Source organism: Suncus etruscus, chromosome 7 (genome assembly GCF_024139225.1).
Source record: "Suncus etruscus isolate mSunEtr1 chromosome 7, mSunEtr1.pri.cur, whole genome shotgun sequence".
Classification (NCBI taxonomy): Eukaryota; Metazoa; Chordata; class Mammalia; order Eulipotyphla; family Soricidae; genus Suncus; species Suncus etruscus.
In genome coordinates, this window is record NC_064854.1 from 96,870,752 (window position 1) to 96,897,383 (window position 26,632).

Consider the following 26,632-nt stretch of genomic DNA (forward strand, 5'->3'; position numbering starts at 1 on the left):
CCAGAGAAATACTACAGTGGGTACGGCACTTGCTTTGAAAAAAAAAAAAAAAAAAAGAGGTGAAAAGAAAGTTCTAATAGGGGCAGGAAAGACAGCACAGTGGTAGGGCTTTGCCTTGCACACAACTGACCCAGGACGAAGGTGGTTTGATTCCTGGCATCCCATATGGTCCCCTGAGCCTGCCAGGAGTGATTTCTGAGTGCAGAGCCAGAAGTAACCCCTGAGCGCCGCTGGATGTGACCCAAAAACAATAAAAAAAGTTCTAATAGAAAGAAGCCGATCTTCAGAACAGAGAACACAGAAGAACATGGTAAAACAATGCTGGCCTGGCCCAACCACCCTGGATGCAGAAGGATCGTGAGAGACATGCAAGTCACGAGACCCTCAGACAACATCAATTTATGTGCTGAGGGGACTATCCCCTGGGCCATAGATGCCAGAAACCAGCTGCTGTAGGCAAACATCTGGGGTAGCACGAGCATTCCTTTTCTTTCTAAGAAAATTCAAATTACATCTCTAGAGTGGTAGGAACTGGAGGAGGTGGGGAGGGTGGGGAGAGCCTGCTCAGTTGGGGCTTTCAGAAGGGCTTTTGTATGTGGACAGGGCTTGCTTCTGTACCCACCTTACTTGGCTCCCCACTGAGTCTCTCCTGCCAGGATGGCAAAGACTGTGCTGACCCACTTTTGAGAAGCCACACACCTTTTCTCATCACAGCTGCTGAGACACAGAGAGGCTAAAGTTAGCCCTGATCAATGAGACAGCGGTCCCCTGCCAGGCCAACTGCCCCACAAGGCCTTCACATTGCCCAGGACCGACTTTCTGTTCAGAGATGTGGGGCTGGGCAGGGCTGCTTCCCACTGAAAATGCACATCTCCCGGGGTTCATAGCTCCACGGCGGGAGCCTAGCACAGTGGAGAGGATATTTTGCACACAGCTGACCAGATTCAATGCCCACATCCCATATGGTCCCCTGAGCCCCGCCAGGAGTGGTCCGAGTGCAGATCCAGGAGTAAGCCTTGAAGCACCACTGGTGTGGCCCAAAACTCCTCCATCACACCCCTCCCCACAAATAAAAGAACATGTGCATTAACCATGCAACAGTCTGCTCCTATGACCCCAATAGGAGGCCCAGGGAATGATACAGGTCTCAGTGAGAAGCAGCAGAAGGTTCCCAGTTAAGGACCTGCTGGGAACCTTGCTCTGAGCAAGGTGCAGGCAGAGTGCTGGGGTGTCTGTCCTCTACCAGGGACTAAATCTTGACCATGTGTGTTTCTCCAACCACAACACAGCTGAGCACTGCTGGAAACACCCAGTTTCATTAGAGGGTGGCGCTGAACTTGTTAGTCACTGCTTCTTTTTTTTTTTTTTTTTTTTTGGTTTTTAGGCCACACCCTGTGACGCTCAGGGGTTACTCCTGGCTATGCGCTCAGAAGTTGCTCCTGGCTTCTTGGGGGACCATATGGGACGCCGAGGGATCGAACCGCGGTCCGTCCTAGGCTAGCGCAGGCAAGGCAGGCACCTTACCTCCAGCGCCACCGCCCGGCCCCTGTTGCCAAATTTTTACAACCCCATTTCAGTTCAAATGTATAGGAGCTGAGTCCTGGAGGCTGAAGAGAGCGCTCAAAGTGCCAGAGCTCAGGGCTTGCAGTCCAAAGCCCCCAGTTTGATCCCCACCACTATCTGGTCCTGAAGCATAACCAGGAGACTCCAAAGTACAGAGCTTGGAGGAGCCCACTCCCAAATGGATGTGCTCCCATCAATCAGAAATCTTTGAAAAGAAGCATCGTGTACATCTGTCTGAAAGGACAAGTTGTTGAGAGGCCTTGTTCATAGTCAAGGTCTCAGCAGGCTCTGCTCAAGGAAAGATCTTTCTGTGCCATAGGCTACACCAGCAAGCCGAGCTCAGCATCCCTGCAAATGCAGGATGTTCCTGCTCTGGAAACAGGGCTCAGAGCCCAGGAGGCATGTGGCCACGCTTGGGAAGCAGACTGCAGAGACCGAAGCATGGTCTCAAACAGCAACTTCATGACAACCCAGAGCTCTGGACTATATAAGGTATGTCTGCACACACAAGAGTGTGTTCACCAGCGCACCTGCATGCATGCATAAATACAGGCACACACGCATGCAACACATGGTCTCACATACACACCTGCACACGCAAACCCTATTCTAGCAGAGTAGGGATTCAGGCCAGCCTTCAAAGCACTGGTGTGCAGCTGTGCACCCTTGCTCCACACACCTCTTCTTGTTTGTTTTAGACCTACTCCCAGCTATCTTTGGGGCTTACTCCTAGCCCTGCATTCAAGGATCACTCCTGGCAGACTCAAGAACCCACATTGGGTGGCAGGGATTGAACCCAGGTCAGCCACATGCAAAGCAAGTGTTCTACCCACTGTACTGTACTATCTCTCCAGCCCCTCAACCACCTATTGAGATAAGCCAAATCCCACCTCTGCCAGTCCTGGGTGGCCCTCAGTCCAGGGAGTTACAGAAGCCCTCTTTTTGTTTTGTTTTGTTTCGTTTTGTGCTCCACCCAGTGATGCACATAGATTAATTCTAGCTCTGCTCTCGTGGAATTACTCCTGGCAGGCTTTGGGGACCATATGGGATGCTGGGGATCAAGCCCAGATCAACCCGATGTAAATGTCTTCCCCACTGTACTATTGCTCCAGCCCCTGCAGGAAGCCTCTCGTCACCAGCATATTCTCTAGATGTCAGTTCTCTGGTCCTTAAAAGACACTTATTCCTGACACCCTGGCTTATTTGCCGGCCAAAGCATCAATGCTGGAGGGCACGAGGTGTCTCACCCTCAAGCCAACCCTGAACCCTTGAGGAAGACATGGAGAGTAAATCATAGCACCTCAAGGGTTCATCCTTGCTCCACAGAAGGAAAAGACCTGATAGTGAGTAAACTTCATAAAGAACCTGGACCCCTAGCTGCTGGGCTGCTCCAGTTACCTCAGCCCAGAACATCAGCAGCACCAGCTTTCCGGCACCTAACTAAGCCAACATGCAGATTTGAAGGCAGAAACTGAGGCTGCACTGCAAATGCACAAAAAAGTGTAGAGGCAGATGAGGAGGCAGCCAGGCAGGACAGGCTGCTCAACATCCTTCTTATCTGCCATGCCAACTCTCACTGGGGCCTCCCTGAGCACCTGGCCAGGCTCACAGCGCCACCTGCCGTCCAGCCACGCCACTCATTCCCAAGTCCACAGTACTCAACACACAGCAATCATCTATCTACCTGCTGCAAGACCCCAGCCAGGCAATAACCTCCCTCCTTCACTTCTACCCAATGCTTCTCCCAGTTTCATCTTCTGGGGAGACCACATTTTCCTGCAGAATAGGAGCATGCTGAACCCTTCAAACAAACACCAGTTCAGAGGCCAGAGAGTTCCATAAGCTTGGTATGCAGAAAAATCTGAGTTTGATCTCTGGTACCATCCAATCACCAGATGCACATCTGAGAGATGCCCAATATATCACCAGGTGTCACCCAGAAACCAAAATCAAATAGGTCAAACCAGAAAAGCACAGGACAAAGGAAGGCTTGACTCCTGTTCTGTAAGAGAACCACTCCCACAGCAGGCCTCCAGTTCCAATTCCTGGTTTTGAGATCAGGGTGCATTCCAGGAACCAACTGATACTCAATCCAACAACTGATACTCAATACTCAGCCTCTGAAGAGGCTGCCCAGATAGAGGCCCCTCCCTGAGAAGAAAGAGCCTGGGGGGCTGGAGTGATAGCACTGTGGTAGAGTGTTTGCCTTGCATACTGTCAGCCCCAGACCTAACAGCAAACATGGTCCCCCAAGCCTGCCAGGAGTGATTTCTGAGCTAGGCGTAACCGAGTGCTACTTGGATATGGCCCAAAAACAAACAAACGGAAAAAAAAGAATAAAGGGCCTGGGAGGGGCAGAGCAAAAATGCAGCAGGTAAGGTACTTGTCTTGCATGCAGTCAGCCCCAGTTTGATTCCACATGGTTCCCTGGAGCCCTGCCAGGAGTTAGCCCTGCCGGAAGTGATCCTGTGTGTATGCAATTGCCAGAAGTGGGAATGGACGTTGTATAGCAGCTGCCTACCCACAGCAGGAGCTGGGTCAGAGCTCCACTGTCAGGAGTAATCCCTGAGCACAGAGCTAGGGGTACCCACCAGGTATGGCCCAACTGTCCCCACAAAGAAAAAAAAAAGGGGTCTGAAGCTGGAGGACAGTGAAAGCCTGTCTTGAGGGACTTCTAGGGCAAGTGGATGACCCAGAAGGAGGAGCCTTAGGCCAGAGAGAGGCACATATGGTCATAAGCACAGGTGGGAGCACAGAAGTCTCTCACTAGCACAGCCCATCGCTAACATTGCCCACCCTCAACCCCGTCATCTCTAGCTCCTCCCAATACCAATCATCAAGGACACCAGGAGCTCAACTACAAACCCATCTAGATCACCTGGGGCATGCAAACAAGATGATATGTCTCATTCAGCTTTGCTATCTGAAATACTAGTCCTTCAGAATAGTTACCACAAACAGGCACCTAAACTATAAATTTTCTTTTGTAAACAACAGAGCTCAAGGTTAGTTTTAATACCCTGGTACTGGCTCCAGCATAAACACAAAGATGTAGCCCTGGGCGCTGAAACTACTACGCAGAACAGGAGCCTATCTTATCTCCACCAAGATGCCACAAATAGTCGGGCTAGGGGTGGTTCCCTTTCCTGCTATTCTCTTTCTTTGCACAAAGTCCTGGCATGCAAACGCCAGAGGTGGGAATGGGCCTTGTATAGCAGCTGCCACCCACAACAGGGAGCTAGGTCAGAGCTCCACTGCCAGGAGCCTGGGACTTATAAACAGTATGTGTAGGCTGCACAGTCCATGCATTCGGAGGACTTGTGGAGCAAAGTGGGTGCTTGCCAATTGATTTCGGACACGTGGGTAAAGGAAAGACCCAAAAACACTGGCAGGACACACAGGGCTGTCTGAGCCATCTAAGATCAGGAGTAAAGAACCAATAGGGTTGTGAATAAGCACCCCCTCCTATAAACATGAGCCCCACAAAAACTGAGGATGAGGAGAGTGGTATATTATCCACTCAATACCATCAAGCGGCAAGAATTTTTTTTAAAAGGGTGGTGGAGAATGGGTAGGGCATTTGCCAAGCATGCGGCTGACCCAGGTTCCTTGGCATGGAACCTTTAGCTTGGGGTTAGCGGAAGGAAGGGTTTCCTGAATGAGGAAGAAAGAGGCCTTAGACAGGGGAAAAGGGAGATGGCGATTTGGGCTTGGGGCTGGCAAGGTGCACCAACATAAACACTAGGCCAAGCATTAGTCATCATTGGGATACTTCAAACAGCAATGAAGAGCAGACAGTGAACTAAAGAGGCAGCAAGAGGGCACCTAGGTGTCCCTCCCCACTGTTCCAGGCTTCTCCAGCAGCAACCATAGCCCTCACACAGTCCTGTCTCTGAAGGACTAAATCCTTCCCCAGTTGTGCCTTTCCTGAAGATGGTCACATGCTCTAAAGGCCACTTAGGGAGAGCCCTGCCTTCTCTCAACACTCCCCTTGGTAAGACAAGACTAGATCTTGCCTTCAAATCTTCCTGACACCAGAGAGGTAACAGAATATTTGCCTTGCACACAGCTGACCTGGGTTTGATCCTGGCATCCTATATGGTCCCTTCAGCATAGCCAGGAGTAAGTAATTCCTGAGCATAGAGCAAGTAATAACCCTCAAAGTATTGTCAGGTGTGGCCCCCAAAACAAAACAAAACAAAAAAGCAACAACAAATCCTCCTGCCTTCTAGGGCCAGAGCAATACTAGAGCAGGGAAGGCCTTGCACAAATGACAAATCCAGGTTTGAGTCCAAGCATCCCATATGATCCCATGAACACTGTCAGGAATAATTCCTGAGTGCAGACCCAGGAGTTGGCCCTGAGCACCGCCAGATGTGTCCCTAAGCAACAAACAAATCAAATCCTCTTGCTTTCGAAGAGCACCCAGAATCTGCCCCAGAACTTTGATCAGTTTTTCTGCTGGCTCCATTCCCCTCATCTAAGAGGTAGGTCTATTCAAGGTCACCCTTGGCCCGAAGAACCCTCCTGGCTCCCTACCCAACCTCCCCACTGCAGGGATTGTGTGTGTTCACAAACTGCACTTTCTAAGACGTCAGTGTCTTGGGGACCAGGGCCAAAAACCCAGCGCCTGGCACACAGCTGGGCCTCATAAATAACTGAAGAAATATGGAGCCTCTTTGAACCCCATTTCCAAAGGGTTCACAACAGCTTTGGTAATGACAGAGGAACTGAAACGCTGCATAAAATGCAGTCTGCGTGCAGCTGAGCAGAGCGAGCCCTGCAGGAGCATTATGTGGACAAAATTGCTGTTCACTAATTAAGCACTTTCCCGGGTGTGAGCCCATTTACAGTTCTGCTTGAGGTTGGCATTGCCGTCAGTATGCTGTCATGGGGCTGGGGTCAGCCCCTCCTACCCCACATCCCTCGCCTTGCTGCTCTCCCAGCATGCCCACAAAACCACACCATGTTTGCATAACTTTTCCCATTCTGAAAAGCCTTTGAAGAGCCTGCCCTCTCCCATTCCTGACCACAAACTGTTCCAGTGAAAGATTTTTTTCAAATACAAGGCAAATCAGAAACTTATGGAAAAAGAAGAAAGCCTTCTGACAAGGCACAGACGCAAGCATTTCCCTCAGTCACTATAACCTCAAGGCTATGCTGATGCTGCCAGGACCAGAGTGTCTTCAAAGTGGAGGCACAAAAACCCACTGTCAGAGGCCAGAGAAAACCAAGGGGCCTGTGTGGGTGAGTCCCCAAGATGCACTGCAGCTCGTTCTGCTCCTCTAGCTAGGACAGCAACAGGCCCCAGGAGTTGTGGACAAAGGCCAGACTAGCAAACCCAGAGGCCAGGGTCCAATGAGAGAGACCTGCAGGCTGGAAAGAATGTCATCCACTCCCCCTGGATCCCTGCACCAGCTCCCCAAAGTACACGACAATGAGCTCAGACTGGCTTAAAGCAAGGGAAGTCCAGAGCTAGTTCCCAGGCCGAGGAGTGCAGGGGTTCCAGGGCAGTACACCTCCCCTGCTAAAGTCTCCTCTCCAGACCGTGACCAAGCCCTCTTTAGGTTCCCTATAGTTGCACATATGCCCTACCCAGCAGCTCAGGCCACTCTCTCAGCTCAAGGCCCTTTATTAGCCACACCTAGAACACCATCCATCTTGGTCTTGGTCTTGGTTTTTCTTTCTTTTCTTTTCTTTTTCTTTTTTTTTTTTTTTTTTTTTGGGCCACACCCAGTGGTGCTTAGGGGTTACTCCTGGCTATCTGCTCAGAAATAACTCCTGGCAGGCACAGGGGACCATATGGGAAGCTGGGATTCAAACCAACCACCTTAGGTCCTGGATCGGCTGCTTGCAAGGCAAACACCGCTGGGCTATCTCTCCGGCCCCATGTTGGTCTTTCTTTCTAGAAAAAGGAACATCCACAGGTTCCAGGGCATGGCCATCTTTGAAAACCTCTGTTTCATGGCCATCTTTAAAGAGCCTTTACTGTACCCCCATGTCTTCATGAGAAGAGATATTTGAGAGCACACAGGCAGGCACCTAGGAGTACCTATAGGTGAGTGAGGGGAGGTCTCAGCTCAAGACAGTTCAAGCTCAGAGTAGAGAACCCAGGGATCTGAACAGCATGGTGTGGGTACCAGAAGATCCAAAGAATAATCCTGGGCCAAACAGCTCACCCTTCAAACTGAAACTGGACCTACTTCTGAGCCTCCATTCCCTAGCATACCCCACCCTCCATCAACCCCTCAGGCCAGGGTTGCCAGTCCCAGCTCTGCCTCTCTCCAACCCACCAGCAGAGGGAGAAAAGCCATAAGTCACAGACAGCACATTCTGTACTGGGACTCAGGGGTAACCAGATGAGTCTGGAACAGGGTACAGCCGCCTTCCCCAAGCCCTCTCCAGCAAGAGCCCAGTGTTCCCAGCTCCGCTTCAGCAAACTGGCGCACAGGCTGACTCCAGGAACTGTCAGCTAGTAAACTGGATACCTCATGCTTCCTCCCTCAGCCCAGAAGCTCCCTAGAGCATCTTTCCCCAATCTTGGTGGGGAAAAGGGCCTCCCCAGCCCGATCCCCAGAGCCCAGCTCACAAGTTCCCAGCCCAGCCCAGACACTGTTCGGTCTCCTCTGCCCTCTAATAGACTTGTTCTGACCCATCAGCAACCCTGCTCGTTTTGCTTAAGAAGCCCCACTTCAAAACCATCAAGTGGAAGCAGCACATTTGAGGGAGATTCACCCAGAACAGGCTTTCACTGTGGAGGCCACAGTGCTGCAACAAGACGACCCTACCTGCCCCCACCTGCGCCCACCTTACCCCACACAACAAAGCCTATGGACTTCCGCAAGGAGGCTGATACCAGCAGGCAGTCCTGCATGCCCCCCTGCCCAGTAGGCACTCCTGGGCTATCTACAGTGGTGATGACGGAGTGCCCCTGGTCAGCAACTGGGTGGGGAGCAAACTGGAAGGCAACCCTGTGAAGGCCCCTAGACAGAGCTAGGCACTTACCACATTCCAGAAGAAAGGATTGAAAGCGATGGCAAGGACAGCAGCCACAAAGCGGGGATCAGAGGGGTCCACGTAGGCCAGCAGCCAGCTCATAACGCAGAGGTCTGCCTGCAGGGACAGAGGCAGGGATCATCAGGAGAACCGCACAAGCTCTGCCAGTCCTACGTGCAGGGAGACCCAGAACAACAAACCCCCAGAACTCAGACAAAAAGTTACCCTCTGGGAACACGCCAGGAGGCCTGGGGACACCAAAGTCCAGCAAAGATTACTGCTGTGCAGTCTGAGAGTTGCAGATAAAAGCCAAAACTACTCAACTGTGGCAGTCCCTGTGGGAAGGTGACCAGGCCCAATGCGGAAAAGCAAGATGCAAGGAGGCGCCACGAACTGAGTCTGGCACCCTGAAAGGAATGAAACCTCAACTGGAACCCCACTTATGTGTTTGGAGGTGCCAAGGGCCAAGACCCTTGTGATAAATCAGGAATTTGGTCAGTGACTACTCCCACTGACCAAGGCCACCAGCCCTCCAAGTGATGACAAGGGCTGCTATAGATGCTCCCACAAGTCTAAGTAAAATCCCACTACAGGAATCTGCCCCAGGACTCAAATATGGGTGCAGAGGGCATGTGGCTTCCAACGGTTGAGAAATGTAGACGCCCATCCATGGAAGATGATGTTACAGGCAGACACACAGATACCACACACCCCACACCTTTCACCCCACATTGCTGGAGTAGCCATCTGGCCTATGAACTCTTGCCTCCTTTGGCAAGACTACTGAGACCTTCCCTTCCCAATGGCAGCTCTCACCTCCATCCTCCCTGCACCACCTTTCACATTCTTCTTTGGGGTCAGGGGTGTTTGGGCCATAATCAGCAGTGTTCAGGGCAAGTGGTACTGGGGCTCTGAACCAGGGTCACAGCCATAGCACCCCCATGCCAAGGCAAGTGCCTTACTTCCTGTAGTGTCTCTAACCCGTAATTCCTGAGCCTGTCTAAAATACCCTCTTATCCCTGTACACACACACACACACACACACACACACACACACACACACACACACACACACACACACAGCAAACCCTTATTTGGCCCCCAGGACCCAGTAGAAAAAGCACCTTACTTCCTGTAGTGTCTCTAACCCGTAATTCCTGAGCCTGTCTGAAATACCCTCTTATCCCTGTACACACACACACACACACACACACACACACACACACACACACACACACACACACACACACACACACAGCAAACCCTTATTTGGCCCCCAGGACCCAGTAGAAAAAGCATTCCCTCAATACTCACAGCACGCACCCACCCATGCCACCATCTTTCAACCCATTGTGCCCACCCCTTGAATTTTAAAATCTGTCAGTTATCTCTACTTGTCTGGTGGTCGTAGGTCCTCCAGTTCAGGGTCTAAGTGGTTGAACATTTTCCTCTGCTGGATAAACAGAGCTCCTATTTCATGATAGGGGCTAATGGCATGTCTCCAGGGACCCCTGCAGCTCACTTGCCTGTGCTCTAGAACTCAAACTCAGATTCTCTCCAATTCTGCTTCCAGCTAGAGGCAGAAAACAGCCCTTATGGCTAGAGCAGGAGTTCTAGTGGTGGGCAGATGGACAACAGACCCAAGACATAGTGGCCTAGGAACAGTCTGCCCAGACAACACTTGAAGACAGCCTCTTGAAGGTTGATACTCAGATGCTAAAAACACTGGCCAGAAGTAGATGACCAAGACCAGGGAATGGTAGGCGTTCTGTGGGCCCCAGACAGAAGTAGGTAGGAGCCTGCCAGTCCCTGGGATGTGCAACTGGGTGAAAGGAGTGTAGGGTGGCGAACAGGTACTGGCTACCCAAATTCCATCACCCACCAGGTTCCACTCTCCCCATTCACTAACTCTCAACCCTGACCCTGTGCCCCTCCCCTCCCACTACCCACAGCTGCCCTGACTCATCCATGAGGACACTGGGTGGCCCAGAGCATTCAATGTCCTTTTCAATATTTGCTAACTGCAGTGGGGGCACAGGGGACAGACACCATCTCAGCAGCTCCCAAGGGAATTGACCTGAAACTGCAGACAAGGACTCAATTGTTCCGCTGACCCCTTCTAAAGAGTTGAGTCTGCCCTTCAAGGCAATGAGGTAGCACATGGTAGGTAGTGGAAATGGGAACACCCCGCCAGTTAGGACGTGTCAGTGAACAGGGGTTCACATCCTCTGCATACAGCGAAGAGAAATGCTCTTTCTGAGAGTGCTCTCAACACCCACACGACTCAGCAACAGCCTGCTTGCAGGGCAGATCACTACGCATTTAATGGTATGCTGAAACTAGAGGATGCTCCACATCAGCCTGACATCGATGAAAGAAATGCACAGAATCCAGAATCTTTAAATATAAGAGTCTGATACCAACAATAGCTAAAGTGTGAAAACATTTCATGGGGACCACGAAGAATGACTTGGGTTGGACAGACTGGTATACCTGGAACCCAGAGTCGGTCTTATGCCAATAAACTTCTGGGGTGAGGCCCTTTTGTAATCAGGTCAAAGATTTTTTTTCCATTTTTCTGGACCTATGCAAACGGCGATTGTCACTATCACACCTTTACTATATTTTTTTACTCTTATCCTTTAAGGAAAAAAAAAATACAACTTACTGAACTTAAAACCAAATAACTGTAGTAGAATGCCTATCTCGAATACAGGCAGGGGATGGAAAGGGGAGAGGGGGGAATGTTACACTGGTGAAGGGGGGGTGTTCTGTTTCTGACTGTAACCCAACTACGATCATTTACTTAAATAAAAAATATTTTTAAAAAATGCTCTTTCTGGCGACCTGCCCATAACCCTGTACACTGTAGGTCAGCAACATCCTTCAACAAATAAGCAGGCATAACCTGGGGGATGGGCATCCTTGTCACCTCTGAGCAGCTACGCCTTGCACACCTTTCCTGTGTCCAATGAAAAGCTCTTCCTGGGGCCCGGAGAGATCCAGAACCAAAGGTGGTTGGTTCGAATCCCAGTGTCCCATATGGTCCCCCGTACCTGCCAGGAGCTATTTCTGAGCAGACAGCCAGGAGTAACCCCTGAGCAATGCCAGGTGTGGCCCAAAAACCAAAAACCAAAAAAAAGAAAAGAAAAGAAAAGCTCTTCCTGACTTTGTGCTCTTAAGCTCTAGCTCCTAGATGGGCAGGCCTCCCCTGTGACCATGTATCTGACCCCTGTGGTTAGGCTCAGGTAGCCTGAGACAGCATAGTGTTGACTGGACTGGTCTGATGCTCAGGAGTCCCTCTCTACAAAGGCATACTCCCTTTGCTCATAATGAAAAGTGACAAAGACTTGTGAATCCTTCGAGCAGAGGCTCCCAACCAAACTTACAAAGAAATCACTTGGAGAGGCCACAGAAAGTTCCATGGGCTGAGCACAAACATGGTTTTACATGCTGGAAGACTGGTTCCAACTCAGGCACAGAATATGGTCTCTTAAGTACAAGCATCACTTAGCAAGCACCCTTTGAAAATCTACCTTCTTTAAGGGAACAAACAAAGCACCCTCCCAACTGTGCTCAAAACTACCACTGTCCCTACATGTTTGTAGTGTCAGGGTGGAGAAATGTTCTGTGTATCCCTTTTGGGGAAGCACTTCCTTAAAGGGTGCTGCTTGTCCTACATATGGAAATGCTCACTGGGAGAGACACAGAGTCTGGGGTGAGAGAGATAGACCTCAGCTGCATCCTGGCTAGCCAGGACTGCTGGGCACTTGCCTTCTCCAACTGGGCTTTAACGTTCACACTTTCCCGGGATGTAAACAGCACATCTGGGGAAGAACCTTGGCAAGGTGTCCTGAGAAAGTCTTCCTCTTTCTCCACCAGACCACTGGAGAGAACTCAGTTCCAGAACCCCTGGGAAGTAAATAGCTAGGCTGAAATTCAGAAATGTGAATGAGAGAGGAAACCTCAAAGGCAGTGAACAGAAGCAGCACATCCCTGCCCTGAGGATCTCTTCACTGTGCTCTGCATGTCCGCCAGACAAACACAGAGGCCTCATCACTAGCTGTCAAAACCAATTATCTCCACAGTTTCTAAAGAGCCCTGAAGCCTGCTAGTTCCATCAACAATGGAGCCCTCAGCACCCTACAGAGCCAGGCAGACAGACACTCCCCATGAGATGGGACAATGAGGATGAAGCATCCTTCTCCCTCTTCTGAGAGGTGGAGGGAAACTGAGGCACAAAATAGTTAACTAACATTGAGTAAAGTAGAGGGCATTGAACATCTCACCTGCATCTCCCAGTTACTATTCAATCGGCCAAAATTACTAGACTCTCGGGGGTAGAGGCTGTGATTCAGGGGTAGAAGATATTCATGCTTTGCATATTGGGGACCTAGGTCCACACCACAAAAAGGGGGGGGGGGGCTGGAGAGATAGCATGGAGGTAAGGCATTTGCCTTGCATGAAGAAGGACGGTGGTTCGAATCCCGGCTGCCCATATGGTTCCCCAAGCCTGTAACGATTTCTGAGCGTAGAGCCAGGAGTAAACTCTGAGTGCTGCTGGGTGTGACCCAAAAGAATAGGGGGGAAAAAAGTGAAAACTGAGCAGGTAGGGTATTTTCCTTTGCAAGTAACCAATCCAGGTTCATTCTGACATCCCACATGATCTCGAGCACTACCAGAAATTCCTGAGTGCAGAACCAGGAGTAACCTCTGAGCATTGCTGGGGGTGCCCCCCCCCCAAAAAAAAAAAAAGAAAAAGAAAAAGAAAACTGGGCCAGAGAGATATACAAGGATTAAGATGCTCACCTTCACACGACTGACCTGGGTTTGACCCCAAGCATCACATATGATCCCCAAGCACTGAGTGCAGAGCCAAGAGAAAGAAAACCCTGAGAATTGTTGGGTGTGACCCTAAACCATACGATGAATGCTAATTTAATCAACACTGGATCTTCAGAGGTTCCAGGTCCTGATACCCTTGGGTCAATCTGTCCTGGTGGGCAGAAGTATCCTGTCCCCTGGGTCACCTTGAGAGTGAGTGACCGAGTGCATCTGGGATTTGTGTTGCCTGGAGAAGGGCAGGAAAGAGTGAGTAATGGCTCACTGGCATTCCAAGCTGCTCAGCTGAGCCCCTCCCGTCCTCCCACTCCTGGCTGAAGGTCCTGATTGCGATCAAGTCCTACAAGCAGCTTGAAAGGGCAAACCTCGCTCAAATGCTGGGTCAGCAGCAAAGAACAAAGAACAAAGGCCTGGGTCAAATGTAAATGGAGGAAGGGGAGTTCTGGGTCCCTGGGCACACCTGTGGACCACCTGGACCAGGAGGAAGAGCCCACCCCTGCATCCCCACCTCTCCCTGAATCTTGACGCAGCACAGGTCCTGGCTTCGTGCCAGCTGCCTGTCAATTCTTTGTTTTCAGTTCTGGGATTTTGGAGCCCCAACTCTGGTAATTCTAAGACCAGAACCCCTCAGAGGCCCCGTTCTCTGTAACTCACCCCATGACTGCAGCTACCTACCAACTAAGAACTCTAGCTGCTGAGACATCAACGGTTCAGCTGTTGAAACCCCATGGGCCAGGGAGGAAACAGTGCCTAGTAATTTCACTCAACAGAAGGGAATTGCAGCCCCTCCAGGGAATAATTTGCTACAGGTCAATAGCCTCAGGGTCCTATTGTGACATCCAAACAAATAGGAGGGCCCTGAGAGTCAAAGTCATATTGATCCTGTGGGAATCCACACACACAGCACACAGCAAAAGGGGCAAAGGGCTGTGGGAGGCCAGAGAACAGGGGCTCCTGCAGCAATCGGCCTTTGGAATTGCGGTCCCAGCCTTGCACTGGGGGGGCCCATGTGTCCCTACTCTCCAGTTCGTTCAGGACCTTTACTGGAGACCTGAGCCTAGCAACGTTCAAGGACAGGGCTTTAGTTTCTCTAGAAGCATAACCCCCTCCACCCACCCAGCTCCCAGGAAAAGGAACACACTGTCTCCCCTTCTCCTTCCTGCAGACAGGCAGACATCTCACTGCTCTTGCTTTCTGGAGGACACTCCAAAGGAAAAGCCAGAGAGGAAATTACCTTGAGGAATGCTGGTCTAGAGCATAAGCAATTCCTGGAAACCAACTTTATTTTGTTTACTATTTTGTTTGAGGGGGAATGGGGGATTGGCTTTTTTAGGCTACACCTCAGGCTTATTACTCCTGGATCTGTGCTCAGGGATCACTCCTAATGGTGCTTGGGACCATAAGGGGTTCTGGGGATCAAACCCAAGTCAGCTGAATGCAAGACAAGCGCCCTACCAGCTGAAGCTCCTTTAAAGACATATTGTGTGCAGATGGGGGCAGGAGTTGGTGGTACTGGGTCTTAAGACACACAGGACAAGCACTTTATTGCTGAGCCACATCCAAATCACCTAAAAACCATTGGAACCCAAGGCCAGAGATCACAGGCTGACAATTCCTGGCACAACACAAAACCTACAGCAAAAAGGGCCAGCACAGGAAGAGAGTAGAGAGTATATAGGGAGCTTGCATTGCAAGCAGACAACCAAGTCAAGCCCCAGCACCCCATATGGCCCTAGCACTGCCAGGAGTGACCTATAAGCTCAGAGTCAGACATAAGCCCTAAGGATCAAAAAAGGAGGTGGGAGAGTAGCAAGCTCCAAGTCCCTAAATTTGGGGCCGGAGAGATAGCATGGAGGTAAGGTGTTTGCCTTTCATGCAGAAGGTCATTGGTTCGAATCCCGGTGTCCCATATGGTCCCCTGTGCCTGCCAGGAGCAATTTCTGAGCATGGAGCCAGGAGTAACCCCTGAGCACTGCCAGGTGTGACCCAAAAACCACCAAAAAAAAAAAAAAAATCCAAGTCCCTAAATTTATGACCTCCTTTCAGAAAGGGGCAAGATATTCATTAACTCATTCTTCAGCCAACAAGTGTCCCACAGATATGTGCAAAAATCTGATGCTTTGAGATTATTACTCAGGATCCCACTAAAGACTTTCTCCTCAGAAGGATACCTCTCCCCATGTTGGGTCCAGTCCCTTCCTCTCACATCACTGCACCCCTGTAAGCCTCAGGAGCCTCAGGAAAATGGTTTCTTTACTCCACCCACAGGAGTTCAGAAAAGAGGCCCCAGCGTTGGTTTGTGTATAACTGACTACACCTCAGTTGTGCTTTTCCTTCTGGAGAAGACCATGTTCTTTCTTTACACCTATTCCTCTATTTCTCTCCCTTCACATCTCTCTAAGAAAATTTTTATTTGTTTGTTTGTTTTTTTTTTTGTTTTTTTTTTTTTTTTTTTTTTTTTTTAGTTTTTGGGCCACACCAGCGTTGCTCAGGGGTTACTCCTGGCTGTCTGCTCAGAAATAGCTCCTGGCAGGCATGGGGGACCATATGGGACACCGGGATTCGAACCAACCACCTTTGGTCCTGGATCGGCTGCTTGCAAGGCAAACGCCGCTGTGCTATCTCTCCGGGCCCTATTTGTTTGTTTTTGGGCCACCCCAGCCATCCACGGCAGCGCTCAGGGGTTACTCCTGGCTCTGCACTCAGAAATCGCTCCCTGCAGGCTCGGGGGACCATAGGAATGCCAAGGATCGAACCTGGGCCCATTCTGAGATGGCAGCATGCAAGGCAAATACTCTACCGCTGTGCTATCCCTCCAGCCCTCTCTAAGGAAATGTTTTTTTTCTTTTCCTTTTTTTTTTTTTTTTTCTTTTTGGGTCACACCTGGCAGTGCTCAGGAGTTACTCCTGGCTCCGCCCTCAGAAGTTGCTCCTGGCAGGCACAGGGGACAATATGAGATGCCGGGATTCAAACCGGGGTCTGTCCTGTGTTGGCTGCGTGCAAAGCAAATGCCTTACCACTGTGCTATAGCTCCAGCCCCAGGAAATTTCTTTCAATAAAAAAACTACCTAGGGGCCGGAGAGATAGCATAGATTTAGGGTGTTTGCTTTGCATGCAGGACGGTGGTTCAAATCCCGGCATCCCATATGGTCCCCCAAGCCTGCGAGGAGTGATTTCTGAGAGTAGAGCCAGGAGTAACCCCTGAGCAGTGCCACGTATGAGCCAAAAACAAAAACCCAAAAACAAAAACAAAAAAAACTATCTTGCTTCACACACCAAAAATAAATAAGCCACACATTTCAGTGGTGGAGACAGTATATCAGGTAGGTCGCTTGCCTTGCATGTGGGTGACCTGAGCTGTGGCACCACATATGTTCCCTTAAGCACCAGCAAGAGTGATTCCTGAGCAGAGCCAGGAGTAAGCCATGAGAACCACCAAGTGTGGACAAAAATAAATAAAAATCTAAGTACATAAGCCAATCAATCATGCAGTATTTGATGAAGGCAACAATACTGACCAGCCAGTCGACCTTTACTGCTTCACTGAGAATAGAACAGATGCCAAGCTTGGCAAAGGGCAGAGAATGATACTGAAACAGGGTTCACTTTGACTGGCAGAGCTTGATGCCCTACAGAAGCTTGGCCATGTCACTTGCTTTTCTGAATAGTGCCACTTGCTTCATAGTGTGGGGGAAGGAGGAAAGTGAGATACTATAAGGGAAAACTACTTGGCCCAGTGCTAGGCACCAAGTGAAGCCTCACAGATGTTGTTCAAGACAGGTAATTAACTTTGGGAGGCATTTTGCAAATGAAAAAATTGAGGCAAAAAAAAAAAGAGGGCCCGGAGAGATAGCACAGCAGCGTTTGCCTTGCAAGCAGCCGATCCAGGACCAAAGGTGGTTGGTTCGAATCCCGGTGTCCCATATGGTTCCCCGTGCCTGCCAGGAGCTATTTCTGAGCAGACAGCCAGGAGTAACCCCTGAGCAACGCCAGGTGTGGCCCAAAAACCAAAAAAAAAAGAAAAAAAAAAAAAGAAAAAATTGAGGCAAAAAAATTTTTTTCAAGAAAATAACATCTTGGGGTCAGAGCAGTGGTGCAAGTGGTAAGGCACTAGCCTAGGATGGACCACTATTCGATCCCCCAGCGTCCCATATGGTCCCCAAGCCAGGAGCTATTTCTGACAGCAGAGGCAGGAGTAATTCCTGAACATCATCAGCTCATGACCCAAAAAAGAAAAGAAAAAAAAAAAACATCAGCCCCAAAAAGTGAGAGACAGGGTCACGATTAGAGTTGGATACCTGACACTGCTCTGGTGACTGATGCAGTACCCAAGTAGCCAGAAAATCAGGGTTGGCCCCACCAGCAACCACATAGCCTGACACTAGCAGCCACAATCATAGCACATGGAACACCCAACAAATATATCATAATATTAGTGTAAAATAAAAGGTTAACTTTAAGATAAACAGCTGAGAAGTAGTTAGGGCTTAAGGTACTTGCTCACAGCTGACTCTTGTTCAATGCTCAGCACAAGGGTCCCCAAGCACCTCGAGGAATAACCCCACTCACTGAGTTTAGTCCAAAACACAGTTCCTCCCGTCAAAGGGCACAGAGGCCAGAGATGAGAAGATACCTGCCTTCCATGCAGCTGCACCTATGATAATGGTTCAAATCCCAGCACTCCACACACTACCAGGAGTGGTCCCTGAGCAAAGGTGAGCCCCACTCTGCCAAAAAGAAAGCACAGACTATGTTCTTGAACAATAACAAAACTAAAATAGAAAATTAGGGCCCGGAGAGATAGCACAGTGGCGTTTGCCTTGCAAGCAGCCCATCCAGGACCAAAGGTGGTTGGTTCGAATCCCGGTGTCCCATATGGTCCCCCGTGCCTGCCAGGAGCTATTTCTGAGCAGAAGCCAGGAGTAACCCCTGAGCACTGCCAGGTGTGGCCCAAAAACAAAATAAATAAATAAATAAAATAAAATAGAAAATTAATAAATAATGGGCTGGAGCGATAGCACAATGTAGGGAATTTGCCTTACATACAGTCAACCCTGGAAGAATCTTAGTTCAATTCCTGGCATGCATGCCATATGGTCCCCCAAGCCTGCCAGGAGTGATAACTGAGCACAGAACAAGGAGTAACCTGAGCACTGCTGGGTGTGGCCCCATCCCCAAAAAAAAACAGCAATCACAGAAAAAGTGAATTCTCTCCAGTCACAGAACACTATCAGGCTCTTGATGGAAAAAAGCAGAGAAGCCCTTGCTTATCCCAGACACCCACTACAGATGGCTGATGTCAGTCTACCTAAACAGACTTTGCTTCAGATGCCTGAGTATAGAAGCCTCACTCTCTGGAGGGTCTACTGCCCTCTTGAAGTCTACCCTCTGGCTGGAGGCAAATGAGCCTCAAATGACTAGTGATCCAACCACAGAGATTTTAAGCACCCAATCCCCAAGCCAGGCCATGCACTTAGCATTCAGTAATCAGCTGCAGCAGAAAACAGACTGCAGCCAAAGGCAGCTGTCTCTATAGCCCATTCAGTTTATGTCTCTATAGCCCATTCAGTTTATATTTCTAAAGATACCACCACTCCAACATGACCTAAATTCAGCTTTCATTTAATCCAAAGCAGGAACTATATCCCTAGGATCCCTGGTCTATGATGCTTAATTGAAGTGTTTAAAAATAGAAAGTCAGGGGGCCAGAGAAATAGCACAATGGGTAAGGCATTTGCCTTGCACACAGCCACCTTGGGTTCAATCCCATCCTATGTGGTCCCCTGAGCCCTACCAGAAATTATCCCTGGGCACAGAGCCAGGAGCACTGAGCAGCGCTGGATGTGGCCAAAAAAAAAAAAAAAAAAACCAAGAAAAGGGACCAGAGAGATAGCATGGAGGTAGGGTGTTTGCCTTGCTTGCAGAAGGATAGTGGTTCAAATCCTGGCATCCCATAAGGACCACCGAGCCTGCCAGGTACGATTTCTGAGCGTAGAGCCAGGAGTGACCCCTGAGCACTGCCGGGTGTGACCCAAAAACACCAAAAGCAAACAAACAACAACAAAATAAAGAAAATTAAGTAGAAATCCTCATCTCTCCAGCTTCCCACTCACTCACTTGGCAGTCCTGTTGGCCCTCAGCAGCCTTCAGTGTCCCAGGGAGAAGTACTCCCTCCTCTAGTCCTATGGCTGTGTTCTTCCTCCCTCAAACCCTGGAGTGTCTAGATTTATCATTCAGTCTCAGAGAGAAAACCAGTTATCACTTCTGGGTTATCTGATTATCAACCCCTCCTCCCCACCGGCTTCTCTCTAAACAATCTGTTCTAGCTTTTTTTTTTTTTTTTTTTTTTTTTTTTTTGGTTTTGGGCCACACCCGGCAGTGCTCAGGGGTTACTCCTGGCTGTCTGCTCAGAAATAGCTCCTGGCAGGCATGGGGGACCATATGGGACACCGGGGTTCGAACCAACCACCTTTGGTCCTGGATCGGCTTTTTGCAAGGCAAACGCCGCTGTGCTATCTCTCCCCGAGCCCTGTTCTAGCTTTTTCAGTGAATGATTTCCAGGCTTATTCGCTCCCTCTAAAGTAGGCCCTAAATTATTTCCCAAAAAACAGGTCATCAAAGACCTGCTGCATTAATGGATGAACAAAACAAAGGACAAAGGACTGGTATATTAAAGACTGCTTCAACCAGAAATAAATCTTAGGTACTACATTAAAAGTAGGTGGTGGGGCCAGAGAGATAGCATGGAGGTAGGGCATTTGTCTTGCATGCATAAGCACAATGGTTCCAATCCCGGCATCCCCTATCCCAATCCCAATCCCAATCCCGAGCCTGTCAGGAGCCTGATTTCTGAGCATAGAGCCAGGAGTAATCCCTGAGCACCACCGAGTGTGACCCAGAAACCAAAAAAAAAAAAAAGTAGCTGGTGCCAGAGCGATAGCACAGCAGTAGGCACTTGCCTTGCACCAGGCTGACCCAAGATGGACATGGGTATGATCCATATAGTCCCCCAAACCAGGACCATTTCTAAATGCATAGCCAGGAGTAACCCCTGGTTACACCAGGTGTGGTCCAAAAACCAAATAAATAAATAAATAAAACAAATAAAAGTAGCTCATTAGGGTCAGGTGTGGCCCAAAACAAAACAAAACAGAAAGTAGCAAATTAGGAAATTAGGGGCAGAAACAATTAGGTAGAGTTTTACACATGGCCAACTAGGCTTGATCCCCAGCATCCCATATGGTCCCAAAGCCTGCCAGGAATAATTGTAAGTACAGACACAGGAGTAACCAGAGTACTGCTGAGTGTAACCCAAACTTAAAAAAAAAATGGGGGGCCGGGCGGTGGCGCTAAAGGTAAGGTGCCTGCCTTGCCTGCGCTAGCCTTGGACGGACCACGGTTCGATCCCCCGGTGTCCCATATGGTCCCCCAAGCCAGGAGCAACTTCTGAGCGCATAGCCAGGAGTAACCCCTGAGCATTACTGGGTGTGGCCCAAAAACCAAAAAAAAAAAAATGGGGTTGGAGCTATAGCACAGCAGACAGGGCACCTTGTATGTGGATGATCAGGGTTTGATCCCCTGGTATCCCATAGGTTCCCCTAAGCCTTCCAGGAGCAATTTTTTTTCTTTTTTTTTTTTTTTTTTTGATTTTTGGGGCCACATCTGGTGATGCTCAGGGGTTATTCCTGGCTATGCACTCAGAAATCGCCCCTGGCTTGAATGTTGAGGGATGGAACCGTGGTCCATCCAAGGTCAGCCACGTGCAAGGCAAAGGCCCTCGAACTATATCACCACTCTGCCGCTCATCTCCCAGGAGCAATTTCTGAGCACAGAGCCAGGAGTACCCTAAGTGCCACTGAGTGTGACCCAAAAGCTTCCAAAAAATAAAGTAAAATAAGAGTAAAAAAAAAAAAAAAAAGAGCTAATGGCGGGCCAGAGCAATAGTACAACTATTGGGGCTATCTCTCCAGCCCCATCCCTGGCATATTAAATGGTCCCTCTGAACACCACCAGGAGTGATTCCTGAGTACAAAGCCAGGAGTATCCCCTGAGCATCAAAGGATGTGGACACCCTTCTCGAAATAAAAAAAAAAATCACTGGGGATGGAGAGATAGCACGGAGGCAAGGCCTTTGCCTTGCATGCAAAAGGAACGGTGGTTCGAATCCTGGCATCCCATATGGTCCCAGAGCCTGCCAGGAGCGATTTCTGAGTGCAGAGCCAGAAGTAACCTCTGAGCGCTGCTGGGAGTGACAAGGAGGAAGGAAGGAGAAGGAAGGGAAAGGAAGGAAGGAAGGAAGGAAGGAAGGAAGGAAGGAAGGAAGGAAGGAAGGAAGGAAGGAAGGAAGGAAGGAAGGAAGGAAGGAAGGAAGGAGGGAAGGAGGGAGGAAGGAAGGAAGGAAGGAAGGAAGGAAGGAAGGAAGGAAGGAAGGAAGGAAGGAAGGAAGGAAGGAAGGAAGGAAGGAAGGAAGAAAGGAAGGAAGGAAGGAAAAAGGAGGCCGGAGAGATAGCATGGAGGTAAGGCATTTGCCTTTCATGGTTCGAATCCCGGCATCCCATATGGTCCCCTGAGCCTGCCAGGAACGATTTCTGAGAATAGAGCCCTGAGCACTTCCAGGTGTGACCCAAAAAAAAAAAAGGAAGGAAGGAAGGAAGGAAGGAAGGAAGGAAGGAAGGAAGGAAGGAAGGAAGGAAGGGAGGGAGGGAGGGAGGGAGGGAGGGAGGGAGGGAGGGAGGGAGGGAGGGAGGGAGGAAGGAAGGAAGGAAGGAAGGAAGGAAGGAAGGAAGGAAGGAAGGAAGGAAGGAAGGGAGGGGAGGGGAGGGGAGGGGAGGGGAGGAAAGGGAAGGGAAGGGAAGGGAGGGGAAGGGAGGGGAAGGGAAGGGAGGGGAAGGGAAGGGGAGGGAAGGGAAGGGGAGGGGAGGGAAGGGAAGGGGAGGGGAGGGGAGGGGAGGGGGGGAGGGGAGGGGAGGGGAGGGAAGTCAAGTCTTAAGAGAACACCAGTTAAAATGGGCTGGAGTGATAGCACAATGGGTAGGTCTTTTGCCTTGCACGTGGCCATTAAGGGTTCGATCTGCAGCATCCCATATGGTTGGTTCCCTGAGCCTGCCAGGAGTGATTTCTGAGCACAGAGCCAGGAGTGACCTGAGTGCCGCTGGCTGCGGCCCAAAAAAACAAACAACAAGAAAAAGAACACCAGTTGTAGGCAGATTGCAGGAGGGACTAAAATCAAGGGATAAGGAACCTAGAAGTCAACCAAATTCTCACTCTGACCTCTGGCTCTGCAGAGAGGCAGCCCCTTTGCAGCAGTCTCAGCACAGCCAACCCACCCCATCATCCCATGGCAGCAGATGCTTTGCCGGTGATAACGACCTAACCACAGGCCCAGGGTCGAAGCCTAGGCTGCAGATCTGGACTCCTGAGCGTGGAGTGGAGTGGAGTAAATTCCTACAGGGAAGGAAGCATCCATTAGCCATCCCCTCCCTCGAATAAGCGCCCTAGTTGCACCACGCTCACGCGCAACAGTCGCACAGAGAACTCAAACTTGAGTTAACACGCTCAGAACTTGAACCCAGCGCCCCAGGCACTCGCATCCTCCCAGTGGCCCGTAGCCCCGCCCCGTTGCCCGGCAACGCGGTGGCCCCGCCCACCCGGCCTGGGAAGCGGCGCGACCCCGCGGTCTCTCTCCCCGCACGGCGGCGGTGCAGCGGGGCGCGGTCACTACCTGCCTGAAGTCAATATTCCCGAGGCCTCCGCAGCAGTCGGGCTCCCCCACCGAGCTGCCCATAGCCTCAGCTGGCTGGACCCCCAAATCCTCTCAATCGGGGATGTTGCTAGAGGGAGCCCGCAGGAGCCTCGCGGCAGCCGCTCCCCACCGAAAGCCGGCCCCATTGCGCCGGGGAAATCGCCGGTGACCGGAGCGCTTTACCGGCTACCCCAACGACCCGCGGCCCTCTGGGAAATGTAGTTCTCCGTCCCCGCAAACTGCCCCTTCTCTGGGACTCGCGCGGGCATTTCGAGCTGCGGTGAAAAACTACAAGTCCCAAGGCCGACCGCGGCAGCGCCTGCAAGTTCTAAGGCTGCTTGAATTCGGCCCCTGCCCTGTGGCTTGGGCTCTGGATCCTGCACCAGGGCCTTCCACTACTAACCTGGCGTTCTTGACCCGGCTGGCGGCTGGAAAGGCTTAGAGACCTGGAGCCACCGGCCTTAGGTATAAGTAGCCTTGCACGCAGCCCCCTGCGGATTTAGACTTTGGCCCCAGCGAGACACCCCTTCCCCGCCCACTTCTGAGAGTTGCTTTGTACCCAGAGGCGGTGCAAGGCCAGCAGTCTTCTGCGGCCTCTAGATCTAGAGTCCACCCCCACCTCCTCCAGTTTTAGCTGACACCTTCTCCAGTCAGTCATTCGTTATTGACCCAGCAGCAACACAGGGGTCCTGTCCTCACCGTCTCGCAAACCTTACGTGACCAAACGAATTACAATATGTACTGTAAACATCTGAAACCAAACACAGCAAATAGTGGCTATAGAGATTAGTATATATACATTTGGAAGTACTATGAGAAAATATGAGCTATGAGAAAAGATGAAATTTACCGTTTGCTGCAACGTGGATGGAATTGCAAGAAGTCGTCCAAATTACACGTATCAGAAAGTCAGAAAACGTACCCAAAGATCAGGCTCCGATGTTGAGTATAAAGAAACCAACTAGGGATTAGGCAATCCCTATTGCAAACAAACCCTGAGACAGGATCAATAGAACTGGGAATTGGAGGAGAGCAAGTGCTGAAGGCCGATAGGAAGGGGGACCTGGAACTTTAGGAAAATAATAAAATTTAAGAAAAGATTGCCTGGTCGCGAAGCAGCCCAAAGGCATGAAGACCACATCCTTTTGACATGCAAATTGTGGAGGGCTCAGTCTCTCCGGAGGAGAGTTGAAAAGCGGTGATGTGATATGCAAGATACCCTATCAGCTTTGTAAACCACTATGCTTAAAAGGAAAGGGGGGTGGGAGAAAAAAGTGCCTGCCCTAGAGGCAGGCTGTGGGGGAGGGATGGGTGGGGACATTGGTGGATGGAAAACTGGTGAAGTGAATTAGTGTTGGAACATTGTATTCTGAAACTGTTATGAATATAATTTTGTAATTCACGGTGATTTAATTTGTTTAAATCCTGAGCTAAAAAAGGAGAAACTGGGGCCGGGCGGTGGCGCTAAAGGTAAGGTGCCTGCCTTGCCTACGCTAGCCTCGGACGGACCGCGGTTCGATCCCCCGGCGTCCCATATGGTCCCCCCAAGCCAGGAGCGACTTCTGAGCACATAGCCAGGAGTAACCCCTGAGCGTTACTGGGTGTGGCCCAAAAACCAAAAAAAAAAAAAAAAAAAAAAAAAAAAAAAAAAAAAAAAAAAAAGGAGAAACTGAGGCACCACCCTAATACAGAAATCCAAGGCAGGCCTCAACTCAGAGAAGGATTAACCTCTCAGAAAGAGAGAAGTTACTAAAGAATCTGCGATTATGAAAATATCTTAAGTACAAAGAAGGAAATTATGAGAAGACAAGGCTTTTCCTGTAATGATGCCCAGATTAATTTGGGGGGGAATTGTAGAAAAGCTCCTCTTGAAAGTCATTTCAGGCTCACCCTCACAAGTCCTTGTTCTCCCTTGAGCATGTATTCCTCTTTCTCTTCCTTCTCTTCCTAAGTAAATCTCCTTCAATAAAAACTCTCTGCACTATTTCACCGCCTCTTGAAATTCTTTCTTGTGAGAGAAGGCAATGGGCCTGGAACGCCTGTTGGACCAACTTTTCTTTCCTACAAAGAGCAATTCCTTGCTTCAATTTGAGTCCACACACCTCCTTCCCAAATAATTGGGTGGCAGGGATTGTCTCCCACACTGTGCAGAGCAAGTAGACGTTAGGTGCACCTTGATGCTACATCAGGGCTGGTAGGACGCAAGCAGCTGTGTCATGTCAGTGCTCAGAATCAACTTTACCAATCCTGCTTTAAGCTGGACATTTCTGGAATGTGGTGGTACAGAAGACAAGAAAATAGTGCTATCTCCCTCGTTCCCCACTTTACTGAGCTACTGGCAACAGAAGGGAGAAGGGACAATGATGAAGAGGTCTTAATCCTGGTGGTGGGTTGGTTTTATAACTGACTTCAATACTATTGTAAACTTGCTAGGATAAGTTCAAGGAATCTAAATTACAGCCTAAGGTGGGTGGAAGAGAAAGGAGTTTATTCACGCGAATCAAAAGTTCAGGTAACCCTTCCAACTGTTGTTTGACCTGAACAAAAAGAGCTACTCCATTTTTCTCTTTATTTTTTTTTCTTTTCTTTATAATATTCTTTTCCTTTTTTTTATTTTTGGTGGGGATGGGGCACAGGTTTAGTGATGCGCAGGGTCTGCTCCTGGCTCTGCTCTCTGGTATGCTTAGGGAATCTTATGCAAGGCAAATTTCCTACCTACTGTACTATCTCTTCCAAGCCTCTGTTGTTTGTTTGTTTGTTTTTGTCTTCAACTGCAGAAACAAGCAAGTAATGAGAATTATACACGCTATATTGTCATTTAAGCTATGTGGCTTTGAAGAACAAAGGGTTTTATGCAGAACTTCCACACACACATACATTGTCTTTCTCTGGTGACTAGGGTCTTTCTTGTGCTCAGATTTCTTCTCCACCTTCCTTCATTTCCTCCCTTAAGCCTTTAAATCTCTGCCAGTTTCCCTCTTACACCCAAATTTCTATCAATTTCCCTCACAAATTATAACGCCTCAAAAAACAGTCACAACCTGGGACTAGGTCAGATCACAAAGTGATAGAATGCGTAGAGCTGAAAAGAGTGCCAGACATGTAAAATGTGGAGGCAGGGCACACTAGAAAAAGAAAGATTATTTGCACTGTTCTGGAAACCTAGACAGGTATTTCCTACAGAGAAAATTTGTCTGTGCTGCGCAGGACAGGATTTCAGAGAGCCTCCTTTTGAGATCAGGTGTTACATGGATGGAGAAACAGACTGAGATTTAAGGTAGGAGCTGGTGATTGAAAGGCAAGGCACACTGCTTTCTCATCCTAGCTACCTGCTTCTGTCCCCTGAACCTTTAGCACCTACTAAGCAACCACTGTGCAACTGTCCTTGTGCTGACAGCTGTATAGAATCAGAGCAGACAGAAATGACAGGTTTGGAAGCATGTATTAGCTCTGTCTCCTCAAAAGGGACCTATGAAAGTACGTATTGGT

General features: G+C 49.7%; 1 protein-coding gene across 5 annotated transcripts in view; it reads right to left on the bottom strand.

The window, feature by feature from the left end:
- PEMT (phosphatidylethanolamine N-methyltransferase) overlaps positions 1 to 24,080 on the bottom strand; it is an 82,010-nt gene extending 57,930 nt beyond the window's left edge. The window contains exons 1-2 of one of the 5 annotated variants that reach the window (XM_049776960.1): positions 24,066 to 24,080; positions 8,569 to 8,676 (exon numbers count right to left, since the gene is read on the bottom strand). In XM_049776960.1, the coding sequence (XP_049632917.1) occupies positions 8,569 to 8,661 (93 nt within the window). In that variant the 5' untranslated portion in view covers positions 8,662 to 8,676; positions 24,066 to 24,080. The other 4 variants (XM_049776959.1, XM_049776962.1, XM_049776958.1 and 1 more) reach the window with 4 other exon arrangements.
- Positions 24,081 to 26,632: the final 2,552 nt, after the last annotated feature.